The sequence below is a fragment of the Lathyrus oleraceus genome, chromosome 6, assembly GCF_024323335.1.
Source record: "Lathyrus oleraceus cultivar Zhongwan6 chromosome 6, CAAS_Psat_ZW6_1.0, whole genome shotgun sequence".
In the NCBI taxonomy this organism is placed as follows: Eukaryota; Viridiplantae; Streptophyta; class Magnoliopsida; order Fabales; family Fabaceae; genus Lathyrus; species Lathyrus oleraceus.
In genome coordinates, this window is record NC_066584.1 from 153,213,963 (window position 1) to 153,233,311 (window position 19,349).

The 19,349-nt window shown below is 39.0% G+C and overlaps 1 protein-coding gene across 1 annotated transcript; it reads right to left on the reverse strand.

Annotated features, from left to right (window-relative positions):
* Positions 1 to 1,014: 1,014 nt before the first annotated feature.
* Positions 1,015 to 1,545, reverse strand: LOC127094499 (extensin-like). The gene has a single exon (XM_051033327.1). It carries the CDS (start codon positions 1,543 to 1,545, stop codon positions 1,015 to 1,017), a length of 531 nt encoding a protein of 176 aa, XP_050889284.1.
* Positions 1,546 to 19,349: the final 17,804 nt, after the last annotated feature.

A 19,349-nucleotide genomic window follows, 5' to 3' on the forward strand; every position in this document is an offset into this window, starting at 1 on the left:
AATTTGAAATCAAAAGGAATGGTATATTGAATCCATGAAGGAATAAACTCTAAACCAAAGAGTAAACAAGCATAAACTAACAAGTGAGGGGCCTAAGGCATGGTATCACTATATTGGAATAACCAAAAATAAAAGAATTAGGTGTTCGGCAATAAGCCAAACAACTCTTGATTCACAAGGTGGACTCCAATAAAATCGTCCTAAAAGGATATGCATGGAATCCAAAGGGATAAAGTGTTTGATTTTAAAAGGATGGTATTGATTGAAGAATGAATAAATGATACAGAGCAGCTGGGACAACATGTTCTGAATGTTTACGTTGACAGAGCCCTGTTGATCCAGTCTGGCTCGAACTATCTGTTTTTCTTTCTGTAGTTCTTCAAGAGTCTTCAAGACCAGAGGGACGAATCCAGAGTTGGAGGACTCCCCTTGAGTCAGTTCATCAGCTCTGGCTTTGGCAGTATACTCTTCAGCAAGGCGCGCTACTTCTTCAGCGTCAGCTTTGGCTTTTGCCTCAAATTCAGCAACAGCAGCATCAGCAATAGCCTTTGCTTCAGCTTCTCTGATTCTCTAAAATTCTTCTTGGCGCGCTTTCTCTTCAGCTTCCTGTCTTGCCCGTTCCTCAGCTTCTTTGGCTAGGCGCTCTTGGAGTCTGATCTCAGCGTCTCTGATGAAGTCGTTCCGGACTTATTTAGAGAGGCCTTTCAGCTTGAAGGCTTCAGAGGTCATCCAACTTATCACTCTGTTTCAGTGAGTCCTTACAGTAGAGGGATCATCATTGATACTAGAGTTGACGGTCAGAGACTTGACCTTTTCAACTGAAGACTCTGCAAAAACCTTAATTGCTTCTTCAAGGGTTAGAAGGGTAGTTTCTAGTTCATTGGCAGAGGCTTGGGAGGCTGAGGTGGGGGCACTTAGGTTAATTGTGGGAGTCGTTGGGTCAGCGGAAGTGATGGGTTGTGGTATGTCAGAGTGTGTTGGTGCAGATGGTTGTGATTCCGAGTGGATTGGTTCTCAAGGTTGTGGTTCAGAGTGGGTTGGTTCTGATGATTGAGGTTCAGATGTGGTTGTGTTTGGATTTTCCGGAGGTGGGGAAGTGACTTCAGGTTCAGGGTTAGGATGTGATGGATTTTGAGAGGCCAGAGCACTGTCTTGGAGCTGAGCCAGAGTGGGGGAGTGGGGGTCAGAAGGTTTAGTGTCAGATGAAAGTTCGTAGTAAGGTGGGGATTGAGGAGATGGTGATGAAGATGGTGAGGTGGTTTCATTTAGCATTTCTGTTTCTGAAACAGGTAGAGTTGTGGTGGCGAGGTTGAATTTTTGAGATGGCAGGTTAGAGAATCTGGTGGTTGAGGGAGGAGTGTCAGCAGTGGTGTATATAGGGTTTGTTTGAGGGAGAGAAGAAGCAATAAGTTTAATTTTTAAAGAGGGAGGGAGAGATACAGACTTACCTGGAGAGCCAACCAGAGGAATTGGGGGTCTTGATCCAGATGTTTCTCCCAACATAGCTTTCTTCGCCTGCTTGGTCTTCTTAGAGGGCTCTCGCATCCTCTTCTGGAAGTTTGGTGGAAACTTAGGCAGCCAGTCCACTGAGAATTCTGTGATGTCCACTCCTTACTTGTCTAGATCCTCTAGATAATATGTTATTACCTCTGGAGGGTTGATCATGGAGAATAAGTAAAGTCCGTTGGGAATCTCCCTCTGATCTTTAAGTGCTTCCCAGGAGGTATCAAGTGTTGGTTTGGCTCTCACTTAATCAATGATTCCCATGCTCTTTTGATTTCGAGCATTCAGAGGTCTTCCAGTATCAATCATGACATCTTCCACAAGTCTGAGCTGAATCAGATGATCCACGGTTCATGTTATCAAAATCCAGCAAAGTTTCACAAAGAACTTCCAGCTTATCAAAAGGAGTTGCTAGTAAATGTGAGACTCACGATCAAGAATGTAAGGTTCCTTGTAGATAGGAGTGGAGACGACGTTGGTGGTTGCAGGGGTTTGTTGACTAGAACTTGGTGCTTGCGTTGTTGATTTCATCTGTTGGGAGAAATTGTACATTGGCTTTTGTTGAGAATCCATGAAGAGTGGTTAAAGATGATGATGAATGTTGAAGAACTTGGTAAAATCTGCAGAAAAACCTTTGAAGGAGGTGAAGAACGAGAGAGAGAGAGAGGGTTTGTGAGTTCATGAGTATGAAAGTGTAGATTATGAAATGCATATATACACAATTAGGGAACATGCAAAATGACACAGAAATGTTGAGTTTAATAGATAACAAGTTGTCCAAGTAAGTACGTTAGAGAGGAGAATGATTACAACTCATAAATGACGTCTAATCCCAAAATCAGCACACTGCTCAAGGAGATATCAAGAGTCTGTTTCCTTATTAGTGCTAGACAACTGTCTAGAAGTTCCAAGGTCAGACGCAAGATGTACCACGTGTTACTTTATCTGATCTTCAGGATTACCAAAGGGTTAGTTCCTGGAGATTTCTAACTCAGATAACGTCTAATTGGTAGTAGCATCAGAGTCAGATACAAAATCCAGATGTTTACTTCAAAGTCTTATTTTGCTATCTCAGAGGCACATTTCATTCTGGACAATTTTGAATGTTTAGATTTTTTTAAGATAAAAGAGAATCTATCTTCAGCAAGGGGTTTGGTAAAAATATCAGCCCATTGATGGTCTGTATCAATAAATTTTAATGTTACTACCCCTTTCTGAACATAGTCTCTAATGAAATGATGTTTTATTTCTATGTCCTTAACTCTGGATTGCAAAATAGGATTCTTACTTAAACAGATGGCAACAATATTGTCATAGAAGATAGGAATGTTACTCTCAAAAACTTGAAGAATTCTAGTTGATTCTTTATCCAGAGCATCTGAGTAGTGCATAGTGATGCTGAAATATATTCTGCTTCTGCAGTGGACAGAGCTATGGTTGATTGCCTTGTGCTGGCCCAGGATATCAGATTCGTTCCCAAGAGCTGACAGTTCCCAGATGTACTTTTACGTTCCATTTTGTCCCCTGCGTAATCTGCATCATACTAACCATAAAGTCTGTACTCTGATGTTTTCTCATACATCAGGCCCATGTTAGGGGTTCCTTTCATATACCTGAGTATTCATTTAATAGCTGTTAAATGAGATTCTCTAGGATCTGATTGGAATCTGGCAGAAAGACATACACTAAACAGAATATCAGGACCTTACTATCATACAACTTTCTATCATACAACTTTCTATCATGTTTGAGGATAATCCTCAGATTTCGGTGATAATCCAGAAAATTTGTCCGAGACAATTTTTCATTGTCAAGGATTGATCGCAAAATGTTGCTAGAGGTGTTTGTTGTCATGGTAATCTACATTAAAATAATGAAAAATATAAGTATCTATAACATATTTAATTAGGCCTTTAATTAAATATGCTCCAACTATTTAAATATGCTCCCTCATGGCATCATATCATAGCATTGCATAGCCTCAAGGATCATTTGAGCATCTTGGCTTCCTTACCTTTGGGTTGGGATCTCCTGTGAGTGTTTGAGATCACCAGGCATTGCTTGTATTGTATATCATTTCTTTTCTTGTTTTACTCACTAACCAAAATCACCAAAAATATGTAATCTAACATTTATTTTGCAGTCTAAGCAAGCACAGGTCAAGCCATTCAAGGATTTCCTTTGGGCAAGAGGCAGATGGTATTTTCTTAGTATGAGGACCACATGTTATTATATTGAACCTATATGAGCTAGAGGTTCATTTTGAAGCAAATTCCCCATGAGGTTGAAGCTCAAATTCATCAGGCATCTTCAGGTCATCTAAGGACCATACAATCAACTGTGTAGTCAATTGAAGGCTTTGAGGTGGGGGAATTGATCTTAACATCCCCATTCATGTTCAAACAATGCCTATTCATCATGTCAAACATATACCTTGAAGATTTTGAAGCCAAATCAAAAGATTCCAAAAATGGAAAGTGACCTGTAATTTCAAGTTTCCAAAAATGGCAAGTTTTTGGTTCACATTCAACTTGACTTTCCAACATCAAAGAAGCTTCAAATGATTTTTTGGTCAACATGAAAGTTGAAGATCTTTCTCTTCCATTTCCAAAATATCCAAGATGATGATCATCTGATGAATGGTTGAGGATTTATGAACAAATGATTGCAAAGTATGCTTGGAATTTCAAAGTGCCATAACTTTTGATCCAAAACTCCAAATTGAGTCCCCCTTTTTGCAAAATGCTCATTATGACCAAGATTTTCCAAATCCATCATTGCATTGCATGAAAATAGCTCACATGATCATATGTTCATTCAAGTGCATTTTGGAGGGAAAATGCATAATTCAAATTTGGTGCACCACACACTTGCCAAAATTGGTCATTCACCTTACATTTCATTAATCCCAATTAGCCAATGACTAATTACAATTTAAGGGTGATTAGCACATGGTATATAAGCTTAAGCATAACAGAATTTTCAGAACAATCACATTCTAGATCTGAAAATTTTCTTTCCCTCCAAATTTTCTCTCAATTGAAACTTCAAAATTCTTCACATAACACCTCAATTTTATTGCATATTCGTGTTCATTGATCATCATTTAGTAGGGATCAAGCTGTGGATTAAAGAAATTGGCCAAGAATCATGCACACACCAAGCTTGAAGATGAACATGGAACTTGAAGTTTGAGCTGCATTCAAGTGGATTTAAGCATCAATTCGTGCATAAAGCTTCCATACACAAGCTTAGGAGTGGATCTGGACATTGCTGGAGCTTGAATCCAAGAAATCAGTTCACTGTTCTTCAAAGAGGTTGGATTTCGAATCTCATAATTTTCCATTTTATTGCCATGATTAGATAGGCCTTGACTCACTGATGATGCTGATATCAATAGATTTTAATTTGGTGAAGTATTGAATGAGATATGTTGAGTTGAAATTTGGTTGTGCATTATGTTTCTGTTCGATTTGCCTTGTTCATAGAGATTTAGCTGGAATTAATCATAGATCCGTGTTCCTGGTAGTGAGACGATTCGATCGATGTATAATATGCAAAATCCTGGATTTTTTTTGATGAATATCACTGTAGCGCCGCCGGTTCCATTGAGGAAGACGGTGGAAACCACCGTCAACCACCGCGCATGAACAGTACTTAGGGTTTTCTGGTTCGCGTGTGTGAATTCACTGTTTGAGCGCTATTAACATCATAAACCTGTGTTCGATTCCGCGTGTGGATGTTTTGAATTTCACTTTTAATTTCTCACTTTACACCAAACGTTGCGTTTCATTTTCTAATGCGCTTGCAACCGCTTGAATGCCTGTTCGATCCTTGCCTGTGATGTTTTGGATTGTTTTATATTGTTTTATTCAGCGCTTATTGTGACTCACATGTCCTGAGTTCGAACCGTGACTAATGCAGTTTCCCATTTCATTTTCAATTATCATTTTCTACATGTTTTCCATTCATTTCATTATTTTCATCAAATTCAAAAAATCACCAAAAATAGCAAACAAATCCAAATTGCTCCCAATTTTTTCTCACTTGATTCTATTGATGTCTATTATTTTTAGATGTCATTTGTGTGAATGGAATGGTTCTGGATTTTTAATTGAGAATGTGTGTTTGAACATGTATGCAAATGTACCATGCTTCGTTCAATTGATTGTGAAATGAACATTGTTTCTCCAATTGCCATGAAATTTGACATGCTTATTCCTAACATGCTACATGATTTTTGAGACTTGGTTTGGCATTTTTAGCATATTTCATCTCTGTTTTGGATACATGGATGTATGGTGTGACAATGTGTGTCACACATTTTGATGTTGCTCTTGTTCATTTTCATATACATGTCAATTGAGCTTTTCTGATTCCAATTTTTTGCATGATGCTTGTGTTTAATATGTTGTCTGCACATAAAATATTTCATGATCATTGGATTCATTTCTGTTTTAATGTGGAGTTTTTATGTTTGATATCCAATTGTGTGCATTGTGATTGCCTTTGCCTTATCTTGTTCATTAGATGGCTTTGCTTATTGATTTGGATTTGATCCTTTTTAGGACATGTTCTTACTTGATTAATTGTGCTTCATGTTGGACCTCAACTTCTGTTTTGACTTTTTGCTTTGCCTTTGACCCTAGTCTTTGCACTAGTGGTTTGTATTCACCTTTTGAGCTTTGTATTTCAGGTTCAGGCAATTAGCTATAATGGTTGATATGATCTCATTACTTGAGATGCAAGTTACTTTGGTTAGCTAACTTTGATTGTGTTGTAGGTCCTTTGGTGGTGAACTCACTTGAGTGATTGCCTTTTAGGACTTGCTTTGTGTACATAATGGAAACCACTGTTGTTGTCTGTTGGTTGTTTGTCTGAATATCCTACTGATTGTTTGGCTTTTTTACAGGTACATTAGTCGCTTTTAGCTCATTACATGAGCTTTGCTTTGCTTGTGGTTGGTATACCACTTAGGTAACCTCTCTAACTCCATGTAGTCTGGAAGCCCTGTCGTTTCTTTTGGCAGGCATTTGGCTGAAGTCCTCCTTAAGAGGCAATGACTGTGATTGTTTATGTTTGTGCTCAAGACCTCCTTGTCGAGGCATGTTACTTGTTAAGTCCTCCTAAGTGAAGAGGCAATTGATAGATAGAAGGGATTTGCAATCAATCCCCTGTTAATCAGTTGAGTCTTTCATTATGCTCGCACTACGTGCTGACGCTTTTGAATAAACACCCAAAATCTTGTATAGAGTCAGTCATGTGGAATAGGATCCCTCATTCTGGATCCCCACACCTTCTTTGATTCAAGCTCACCCAGGCCAGGGTTAAGAGTTATGAGGTCTAACCCTCATTACCTTTCATCTGCTCACCTTGACGGTCAATGTCAGTGGTTAAGAGCCTCAGCACCCCTATAGTTTTGGCTTGTTTGTCGAGGTTGATATGACCCCTTGACTAAAGCCCAACCTTGTCTGAGCCTCTTGCTTGTGTATAGAGTGTGATAATTGATTGATGTGATTGCTTGTGTTTGCATTTACATATGTTTTTGCATTTGTTGTTTGTTTTGTTTGAGGAGTCAGATGTAAGACCATTGATTGGCTATCTGTTTCCTATTCTGTTTTCTTTTGTGGAGCTAGATGTAAGACCATTGATTGGCTATCTGTTTCCAGTTTGTTTTTGGAGTTCGATGTAAGACCATTGATTGGCTATCTGTTTCCAGTTTGTTTTTGGAGTTGGATGTAAGACCATTGATTGGCACTCCGTTTCCAGGTTTTTGTTGTTCTCTTATGAGACCCTGCTTATTTGCTTATTGCTTTGTGTTGCTTATTCCAAAGGAACTTAATTGGATCATTTCTATGATCTTGAGAATGGAATTCCTATTGTGGCTCTATCCTTTAACCCACCTCTTGCATGCTTAACCTTGACCCATATTTTTCACCCTTAACCCAAACCAAAAAAACTTTTGTGCAGACATCTGACTTGTTTTCAAAACTAGAAACCTAGGCTTTAAGCCTTTGATTTTCAAACTCTCATTTTCCTAATACTCATTGTAATTGAATTCTAATTCATACTTTGACTTCATTTTATGAATACTGCTAATTGGTTAATTCAACCCACTCAATTGCTTTTGTGGCTCTTGTCCACTTGCCAATCAAATTTTCATGCATTATCCATAGATCTGAATTATCTTAGTGGTTGATGTAAATCTCACCGCATCCTTAGTGATCGAATCGTAAGTCTTCCATACTGATAACAGGGTTAACCCCTCTAGTATGTCGAAGTTATTCTCACATGGTGGATTGTTGGTTCAGGTCGAGTTTTCTCCCGTTGATAACGAAAGACCTTAAGGCTTTTGTTTAAAATCAATTCACTCATCTGTTTTGAAATTTGTTACCCGAACTACGGGGTTTTGATCCTTATCTTTCATAAGAAGGTACGTAGGCAATGGGTTCATCCATCCAAACACAAAAATGTAAATAAACTTGTATATTCTTCTCTCATCTCTTCAATCATGTTTGCACAAAATACTTTCATAAACAATAACAATACAATAAGTTGTGAAAAGGGCTCCCTAGGAGTACCTAGGATGCATTGGGTGCCTAACACCTTCCCTTTGCATAACCAACCCCCTTACCCAGATCTCTGACCCTCTTTTACTAGTTTTGTTTGTAAAACTTTATAGGCTTTTGTTCGCTTTCTAGCCATTCCTTTGGATAAATAGAAGTGCGGTGGCGACTCGACTTTGTATGATTTACCTTGGATCTAGTTAATATTTCCAATGGTGACGAATACACCGCTACAATAATATGCCAAAATCACTTAAGTGTGTGGTACCTTACCATATTTATTATTCTACTTAAGTACACCGTACCTTACGATGTTCTACAATTCACTTATGTGCATGGTACCTTACGGTGTTCCTTAGTTAGTCTATCTCTTATCAATCCGTCCTTTTGTGTGTGATCTTGTAGGTTTTCGCGGCATTGGCAATTATATTAAATCACGTATTTAACATAATAAATAGTGAGCGGTATCTAGCAACACATCACTTCTACCCAAGACACGAAAATGTCATGTGATCTGACAAATCCTTTTGTGATAATACTTATGTGTACAATTACCCTTTTGCCCTTGTGTCTATATTGAACACAAGGCATATACCATGTCATCATTGTCCAGGATGGGCAAATTCCATATAGGTTACTCGTGTCCCTCATCATGCTTTGTGGAGTACCCATCAACTGTCTTTATGGTCATCCAATTACGGACAAATGTTTGAATAGCAATAAGGCAGTCGACTCTACATCTAGGGTCCATAGTGGTTTCAGGTTGAAGGGTGGTATACCCCATTATCACCATGAGAATAACGTATGACACTTTGCATAACATTCTATATAGTGTTCTCATAGCGGGTCAATCCAGTATAAATATTTCTCTTAATATTCATACCTATTTTTAAGACTTGATAACTCCTTATCCATGATCTATGAGATGTGGTCATCAGTATTTATACATAATAGTCTTAATGCTTTAATGTTATCCCACTTCACAATAAAACTCGATTAAGTCACACTTGATACATTAAACGAACTAGCTATTCTAGGGACTTTATTAAACAAACATAATAAACAAAAAGTCTTTTATTATTAATAAATAACTCTGATATAAGTACGAAAAGTATTGACATCTAGGGCTTACACCAACACATCACTCAGTCTTCAAGTTTTTCTCAAGATCACTCAATCCCTAATCTAGTTTTCATACGCTTGTTCTATCATCATCGTGGCTTGAAATGCAAGAAAACTTCATGTTTTCCCCAAGGGGCACAAGTTGGTTTGACCTAATTTACAAATATGTCATGCCTTTGATCCAAACTCCATAACTTCTTCATTTTTCATCAAATTTCTAAGATTCTTTGAGAAAAATGTGCCCTTTGAGTCCCTCTACAACTTTTCTTCAAGGGTCAAACACCAATTCAATCATCAAGGACTTCATTTGTGCAGAGGACCAAATTGCCAAAATGGGCCAAAACCTTGCCATGATCCCTAGTTTCCACCCTAGCCATTTTTAGCTCAAGTATCATTTTGATCCCATTCCTTTTGAATCTTGTTAAGTTTATGTCAAAGATAATTTGGCCAAAGTTTGGATCAAAGTGCACGAGGGAATCAAAAGTTATGGTGTCATCAACTTGGGACCTCAAAATGACCAAACATGCCAAAAGCTACTTGACCAAATTCCCAGCCAAAACATGAGCTCACGACCCCAAATTCTCATGCATTTCATTTCCACCTCAAACATACTAGGACCTGGTTATCTTTGGATTGTGTTCTACTTCATGAACTAAGTAGCAATGACAAAATTTAAATCTTGGAAGGAGTTTGACCCACCTGGTCAACAATCTTGAAATCACTCTTTTTAATCAGCTTAAGAAACTCATGTCCTTCTTATGTAGTAATAAGTTTATCTTGTTCTTTGGTTACTTCTTTACCCTTAGAAGTGGTTGCTTCAGTTGGGCTACTAGAAGTACCCTTAAATGTCTCAACTAGAACAGTGGGAACAACCACATATGTCCCTGCCTGAGGAGGAGGAGTAGGAACCACCACTGGTGCGGGAACAACTTTGGGAGTATATTTTGGTGTGAACACACGACCGCTTTAGGTCATCCCACCTGTACCTGTTTTTGCAATCGGAGGGATCATCCTCGAGAGCGAGTGAACCTGGACTACTGACTAAAGGATGCCTCCAATACCAAAGAGAAACGGGAGAAGGAAAAACAGAAGAGTCACCGCCGAATTTCATTTATATTTCCTCTATCGGAGATGCGAGGTGAAATAGTCAATAAAACTCTCGGGGAAAGAAAAGGGTGCACACGAGTAGTGCAGAGATAAGGAATCAGTCTCGCAAGAGATTTGGGTTTAGATGTCGGTTACGCAAGGGGAAGGTATTAGCACCCCGTAAATCAATGGTACTCCATGGGAACCATTTGGGTTATTTACATGTGCGGGTATTTATCACGTTTATTTTTATTTTTTTTAAAGACTATAAAAAATGATTGGACTCTGGGAGTTTTTTCTTATTGTTCTCGCCAAGGATTATGGCCATTGTGCCTATGTATCACTCTTCGAGTCATGAGGAAACAAAGCTCTGTAGTTCGGAGTAGAAAATGTTTGTGTGTTGGTTGATTTTACCTTTGAGAAAAGGGTTTTCGGGATGATGCCCTAAGGTACAAAAAATGAGGTTTTATGGGTTATGTTGATTTTACCTTGGATAATGGTTTATGAAAAAGAATGTTTATGATTATATTGTACTAAATTCTAGGGGTAGAGGTGAATATTGTAGACAACAAGTCAAGTGTCTTGCATCCAAAATAATCAGAGTAAGGGTATGAATGCTCCATTCTTACTCATTCGCCACCATTTAAGGCTTGTGGCGCATAATAATGATCGTAGTTTTATTATTATGATTATGAAAACTACCAGTTGACATTGAATCAAGGATTTGTTTATTTGATTATGAAATTGGATAATGTAATGCAACATGTATGCAAAGGAACTAACAAGAAAGTAAATGGTCTCATTGTAAGGTAACCCAAGAGAAAGTCTTGTTTGTGAAAAAATGACCAAAGCTAAATAAAGGATAATGGTCTTACAAACATGTCCCCTAGGGTGGTTCCATGACGCCATTCTTACAACTGGTATGTAAGTTACATATGAAAACCAAAGGTAACAGATTATCACAAAGATATGGATAAGGCCTCCAACCAAAGATCCTAAATGAGATCCTCTAAGTCCAACAAAGCACACAATAAGTGAGATGAGCATTCCAGCTCGGCCTTGGCCCTATGACTTCTTTTTTTCCAGCTCGTCTGGACTTGGTTTTGACTGGTCTGCCCCCCTTTTGCAAGGATTCCGCGCCTCCACTTGATGCTTTACGCCCATGCTTCATTGAGGCAGCGCTACTCATACATGTCTTTCCTATTTTTCTCCAAAGCAGTGCTACTTCCAGGATTTATTTCGGCCAAGCTCGGGAACCCTCCCTTTAGTGAAAGGGTCTATCCTGGGATGAAGAGAAAGAGAAGGGGAAGGCCAAGTATGAGATGAGATCACATGGATCAATTTGGATCTTGACAATAGCGATACAAGAACCATACAATTGAAGGCTAGAAAGAAGAAACAAAAAGATAGTAAAAGCTCAAGGGATTCATCACGAAGGCAAGTGCTCCAGCAGAAGCCATCAATTAAAAGGTAAGATCGGGTACTGGTAGTTAACCGGGGGAGGGGGAGGCTCATCCGTCAGGATGAGAACCCTCTACTTCACGTTATTGGCTTTTCTTTTTCTTGCGTTGACGCTTCGATTCCAAAGTGGCTCTGTCTCCGCCTCATCCTTCTCTGCTCCCTGTTGGGTATCTCCGAGGACTTGAGGTAAGGGACTGTTTACTGAATGTCCCATACTTGACCTAATGCTCCATTCGGTGAAATACCCCCTTACATTTATTTATCTTTTAAGAGGTAAGACGAATCAACCCGAAATGCGTGAACCAGTGCCCTTTTCTAAGACTCTTCTATATAAAATTTATTAAAGGATTCAATCCTTCACACTTATGCGTGGTTGGAACATTTTTTGGTCATTAGTGGTTGGGCTGGTAAGCTTCGGGGCCTCTTTCCTTACCTTGTGTTCCTCCCCCCATTTCCCATAGTACTTTCCTTTGGCTTGGAAGGCAGCCACTTATTATGCATTGACATATATGATGATGGTAGCTATCTGCCTAGCCTCTGGTACATATTTCATTAATATTATTTACCATCCTTAACAAATGACTTACATTGTAGACAAAGGTTTATCTAACTAGTTAGGGAGTTTGGCTGACCACCCTGCCTACTTTCTGACACTTTCTTGATGGTAGGTACCCAACATCGCCAAAGAAATTATTCTTTCCTTCTTCCTCAATAGATTTATTAAAATATCCATGGTGCTGGTATGCATACAGCGTCGGAGCTTGAATGGCCTCTCATTTTTTTTTAAGTAGCAATTCACCAACTCCGAGCATGGCGCAAGAAGGTGCAACATAATGATTCTTTTAATTTTTCTCATAATCCTAGTGATATCATCATTGCTAAAGCCAAGGAAATCCATAAGTGTTTAGTGAAAGCTCTTGATCTTAATCATCGAGAGGTAGAGTTTCTCAAATGGAAAGCTCCCTCTCATCCTTTTGTTAAAGTCAATGTTGATGGTTGCGCTAAGAATAATCCAGGAAATGCAATGGGGGATTCATTAGAAATTAGAATGGAGAATGGATCATTGGATTCATGAAGAACCTATGACATGCTACTGTTTACCTAAAAAATTGGTAAACAACCGCTGATGTTCCAAATTTCTAAATTTGGTTACTCGCGGGATCGATAAGATTGATCCTAGGACATGTGCTAAGTGTTTTAGAAATGTGGTAGTAACGAATAATCCAGACTAAGCGTCAAATCAAAGTTTAAAAGAAAACTAAGAACAAAGGGTGAGTTGAATGAAAAAGATCTTAAATCAGCATTTGAAACTAATAAAAAAGAGTGAAGTAAACAACAGAAATCATAAAGGATTTAAAAATGACAAAGTAAATGTCGCAAGTACAGGAATCTTAAGACTGTAAAGTAAGTGTTGAATGCAAGGAAAGAATGAAGAAATCTTAAAACTGCAAATGATAAAGTAAAAGGAAGGTGTTTTAAAATAAGAAGTGAGGAAGTATATTTCTGGAAAAAAGTAAAGACAAATTTATATTTCTTTGAAATAACTAACAATGGTGTAGACAACGTACATTATGCGTTTTACAATTCTTCTTCACACAAATACTTAGTAAATTTACAGATTTTGTACACAATTTGACACACACTTTTCTAACACTAAGACCCTATATTTATATTAGATTGAAATAACCACTTTGATGGTTTTTCAATCACGTCGAGACACATGGCGCCTTGCATGTGAGCATTCTTTCACCATGCTCCACGTGTGCTCTTACGGTTTATGATGAAGGAGAAACTCCCTCCTTTATTTGAACTTTGAATATTTGATCGAAAACAGTTTTCAACCGCTTCTCTAAAGAACCTCTTTGAAGTCTCAGCTGTAAGATTGATCTTTATCCACCTAGCCAAGTCGACTCACTTCCAGCTGGTCGAATACTACTTCTTGGTCGAAACCAGCTGTGCATATTTTCCAATTTTTGTAATTCTGGATGGACGTCGAAAATATGAGCTAACAAATTTCCCCAAAAAATGTCATTTTCAACACGTATGAGAAAAGGACATTTTTTGAGACTTTACTTCAACGCGTTAATAACTCTGAGACTGTGCCAAGTGTCTCAATGTTGGTAAAACTTTTCAGTTCCTTCAACTTGTCTGGTGACGTCAGAGTCATCGTTGCCTTTTTCCTACCCACGCCTTTTCAGCCCACAATAGAATCTTTTTTGATCATCATGTTTCCTAGCTTCTAGGAAATCATGGGCTACAATATTAATTGCCATCTCCATTACGCTGCCCAAGGGAGACATGTGTCCCACTAACTATTTAAAAGAGATCAATGGCTCTGAACCGTGCCAACACATCACCGGCGTCCAAAGGTTTGTCATCTTCTCCGGTGACCCTGGCCGGACTGGTTCACGCATCACCATCAAAAAAATGAAAAAGGAGGACATGATCTGAAAGAAAAAATGGTGTAGAGCACGAATCTGACCTCAATTTTAACTAACTCCTCACATATAGAAAGATATGAGGAGTTGAATTTTAAGGTGTGTCAACTGTGTTGCTTCGATTTGACCTCTAAGCAACTCAATCTTCTTGCCTACATTGGTAGGAGTTCAGACAACCAAAGAATAAAGAGAATTGAGCAAGATTGAGAGAGAAACAAAGAGATGAAATTTTCTGGAAAATACCTTCAATGTAGGTCTGGATTTAACTGTTCTTGCCTTGGCTTGTGCTTGATCTCACTTAGAATGCTTGCAGAAATAGAATGAAATGCACAAAAGGTCTTGGATCCCTGGAGTTTTGAATCTCAAAACAGTGAGATTCAAACTCAATTACAAGATGAAATTATCAAGATTATCCTCTCAAATGGAAGGGTTAGGGGTCTAGAATCAAAGCTGGCGTGAATGTGTGTTGAATTTTGAGCATATGGAGCTCTATTTATAGCTACATCATGTGATAATTTCACCTTCTAAATCACTTTCTAAAATTGGCAATGGATGATGCATGGGTGCACGGGAGAGTATAGGCCCATGAGATCATTGCTTTAGATCCACAAATGAGTGTGAGAGAGTCTGAAATCAACTTGGATTGCAAGGCAAGTGTGTGTGACAATTAGAAGTTTGATCTTTGCCAAATGATGATGCAAAGTTCAAGCCATCCGCAGCCTATTCAATTCTTGTCCAAAATGGATGAACTTGGACTTTTTGGAAAGGTTAAATCGAGAAGAACAACTTTCACTTTTAAAACTTTTCCATTTGAAGCTTGTATCATAATGAATTTTGAGGTGGAAGTTTCGAAATTTCAACATGTTGAATTTTTTTTTAAGTGTCAAGCCATATATCTCAAAATTCCACCTTGCTTAACTTTTTATGTGAAATTCAAATTGTTGGTTCTATGTGTTGGAAGCAATTTTGGTAAAACCTAGAGTGTTCACAAGTTGTCACAAGTGTTGTCTTGACATAAGATAACATGTACTTGCAGGGTGTTTAAAATGTGAATGTGCAAGATTTTACTGAGATGTCAGACCCGATGTCATGACATTTGTATACAAAATATTCAGTCTGAATGTTATGTATTATGTGATTGCATTTTTTATGCTAATCTATGTGTGATTGATGTGATGATTGAACGCGCCATTCAATCAGTAATTACAACCAGATTGACTTATTTTCCAACGAGATATTATCAGCTGTCATGAGAAGATATGAATGGAAAATAGTTTTAGGGTTTTATGATTTCCACGCCCAACCAAACACTTCTATATAAAGGACTTGGAAAACCTGGTTTTACACACAAGAAATAACGAACGAAATATTGAGAGAGAATAAGGGTTTTAGTCATGTGTGGTCGTGTGTATTGTGAGCCATTCATTCATCCATAGATGATTGAATTGGAATGACTTTTGAGTTGTAATTTGTCCATTCTAAGCTTTGAAGCATGAGTGTGTGTTTACTTGATTGAAGCTTTTAAGCAAGATCAAGTATGTGTTCTTCAAGAGTGTCTTCTTTTCATTGTAATTCTTGTTTTATATCACTGATGTGATTGAGGGGGAGTGAGTAGGATATCATATCTAAGAGGTCTTTGGTAGAAGTCACACGGGTAGAGATTAGGTGAAAAGACTGTAACTTGAAGTTGTCTACTGAGAGTCATTGATGTAGGTGAGTTTGCACCGAATTAGGTTAACAATTGCTTATGTCACTTGCATTACTGTTCTTTATCTTTTATCATGTTTATATTGTTCAGATATTAGTATAGTGATATTACCTTCGACATCTCATATCTGATACCAGAATTTCAATTGGTATCAGAGCAGGCATCCTGCTCTGGTTCTGGGTAAGGTCTAGGGACGGTACTTTCTGGTACTATGGATAGAGCCGGAGGATCTGTTCACATACCACCCATTCTGGATGGATCCAACTATGACTACTGGAAACCTCGAATGGTAGCCTTCCTAAAATGTTTGGATAATAAGGCTTGGAAGGTTGTCTTAACAGGCTGGGAACATCCAGTTATTACTAAGGAAGGAGAAGCTACAACTGAGAAGAAGGCTGAAGAACAATGGACCAGGGAAGTGGTTATGGGATCTGCGGTGGGTTCCTCGATTGAATTAGGTTCTTGAGAACTAGCGAAGGATACAACTCTACATACGACATAGGAATTGGGTCGAAAGAGACCTTCTTCCTCTCAAAGTTCTGTTGATGATGATTGTTGTTGGTATTGTTGTTGTTGTAGGTGTTCATTCTTTGTTGCGGTTGTTGTTGTTGACGTTGATGTTGTTGTTATTGTTGTTGAATAGGTGTTGCTTGTTGATTAGAAAATATCAGAATTACTGATGACACTTGATGATGATGATATTGACGGGGTGGTGGATTTCTTCTGATCTGAGGCCTCCTCTGCCTCCCACTAATTACTGCGTTGGTCTCACTATCCTTCTTCTTACCAAACTTGCTACCATACCTCTTGCTTGTTGACGCCTCATCTCTTGACAACCTCCTTCACGGACTCCTTCCTCCAGTCTCATCCCCATATTTTCCATTTAGGTAAAATCACTGGGGGCACTAGCGATCATGCGTTCATAATAAAATGAACTCAGAGTTTTAAAGAAGATTTTTTTCATCTCTTTCTCCTCCAAAAGAGGAGTGATCTGGGCAGCCAACTACCTCCATCTTTGCGCGTACTCTTTAAATGTCTCTTTGTCCTTCTTAGACATAGACCTCAATTGGTCTCTATTTGGCGCCATGTCCACATTATACTTGTATTGCTTCACAAAAGCCTCTCCCAAGTCATTGAAAGTGAGAATGCTTGCACTATCCAACCCCATGTACCAACGGAGTGCAGCACCAGTTAAACTATCTTGGAAGTAGTGAATAAGCAATTGATCATTGTCAGTCTGAGTAGACATCTTGCGGGCATAAATCACAAGATGACTGAGCGGACAAGATTTCCCCTTATACTTCTCAAAGTCAGGCACTTTGAACTTCACCGGGATTTTAACGTTGGGCACCAAACACAACTCGGCAGCACTCTTCCCAAACAGAAATTTACCTCTCGGCGTCTTCAATTCTTTGCGCAACTCAAGAAACTGATCTTTCATCTCGTCCATCTTCTCATAAACATCCGGACCCTCAAACCGCTCAGAATGATAGATGGTATCCTCTACGCGAGGCAAAGTGTGCACAACGGGAGGTGGCACAGACATGACCGGGCTAGATGCCAGCATGGAAGTAAAGTTAGGCGCAAAGCCTTCTGGCACAAAGTTGGGCGGCATTCCCCACGGGAATCCGGGAGGCATATTCGGTGCGAAGTGGGCGGTTGCAGCAGGCATGGTAGAGGTATCCACCTCTGAAGTAACAGTCCTCGCAGGAGGAGTTGCAGGTGTTGGAGAAGCTTGATTCTGAGCAACAAGAACTGACTGCATCATGGCAGGCAGGAGGACGATCTCGTCCTTCAGCTCTCTGTTCTCTTGCTCCAAATGTTCCATTATTTTCTGATGATTGGCTCGGGTATTGTACCGGTGAGTTAGCTTGGCTAAAGCACAGAAGAAATACCAATCAGACATCTAGCGAAAACCTTCTTAAGCAAATGATGCATGAAATGCAATGCTTGATTATTTTTATTTTCAAGGAACTTACTATATCATTTGAAAATATATAATATTTAAATGGAAATTATAACAATTTGATATGACCAAAAATCTCTTTTTATTTATATAAGTTGGAAGGATTACACTGAATACAGTTTCAGAAACCAAATGAAAAGTACAAGAGAAAAGGAGACTAGTCATCCTAAGGATCCCTAACAATAATGTCAGAAGATCTGGCTGAAGGCGCGTACTTCCTTCGAATGCGACGGATCTCGGTCTCAAAAGAAGCCTTCATCTGAGTCTTCTCGAGGACAAGCTGATCAACAATCTTCTTCCAAGCAACGGAAGGTTAAGGCATGCTAGAAGATGAAACCTCTGGCTCTCTCTGTCTCTTCGTCACTCGGTCTTCAAGTAGCTCAATCAGTGCATCTTTGTCCTTAGACTCCAATTGCAACTCTTCATGCTTCTTGCTCAAAGCACGGAAACACTCTTCCCACATATCCTTCTCTTATTTCATCTTGGCGAGCGCATCTTCCAACTCCTCTACATCTTGGTTAGGGAGAGTTAATGGCTCAACCACAACCATGGACATAGGTCTTTCATAAGGATAAGGCATCTTCAACTCCATAGCTCTCTTCTTCACCCAAAGAGTGTAAGCTTCCAAAGCTACATAATTGCACGGACCATGCTCGAATCTTCCTTTCCTATGCACATTATGCCAAGCATGCATAATATTCTGCTTCAAATGTTGGGGATCTTTACCCTCTTGATAGAAAAGACCTTCTAACAACATGTTATTAGGTTTGTCTCTCAAGGGGAACCCAAGTTGACGATGAGCCAAAGCAGGGTTGTAGTTAATTCCTCCTTGTATACCGATGAGAGGCACATTAGAGAATTCACCACAACTATCAATAATCTCCAAACTGCTTGAGGACGGATCATACCAAACTATATCATCATTAATGAGAGACATAAGTCTCTGAGACCACCTTAGACATTGTTTGTTCTCCACAAAAGCAGGTGTCTGAGGCAGGTGCAAAATAAACTACTTGTACAAAAGAGGAATACAACAGACAATCGTTCCACCACCTTTAGAATTCCTTAGATGCAAAGAGAAATACATATCGCCCAACAAAGTAGGCACATGATTCCAAATCAAGAAAAGTCTAATGGCGTTAACATCAACAAAACCGTCAATGTTAGGGAACAAAGCTAATCCATAGATGAGCTACACAAAGATAGCTTCAAAAGCATCCACACTACCAGCTTGAGCAAAAGTAGTAGCTTCCTTGATGAAGAAATCAGATGGCAACCCAAACAACCCTCATTTCTTCACCCAATGAACCTCTATCTCATACTTCTTCAAGTGAAGAGCTTCAACAATAATACTAGATCGGGGAGTCTCCTTCAATCCACTAAAAGGTACTCTACTAGAAATAGGTATCCTCAAAAGATGAGAATACTCCTCCAAGGTAGGCACAAGCTGAAAATCTGGGAAAGTGAAACAATGGTAGAGAGGATCATAGAACTGCACT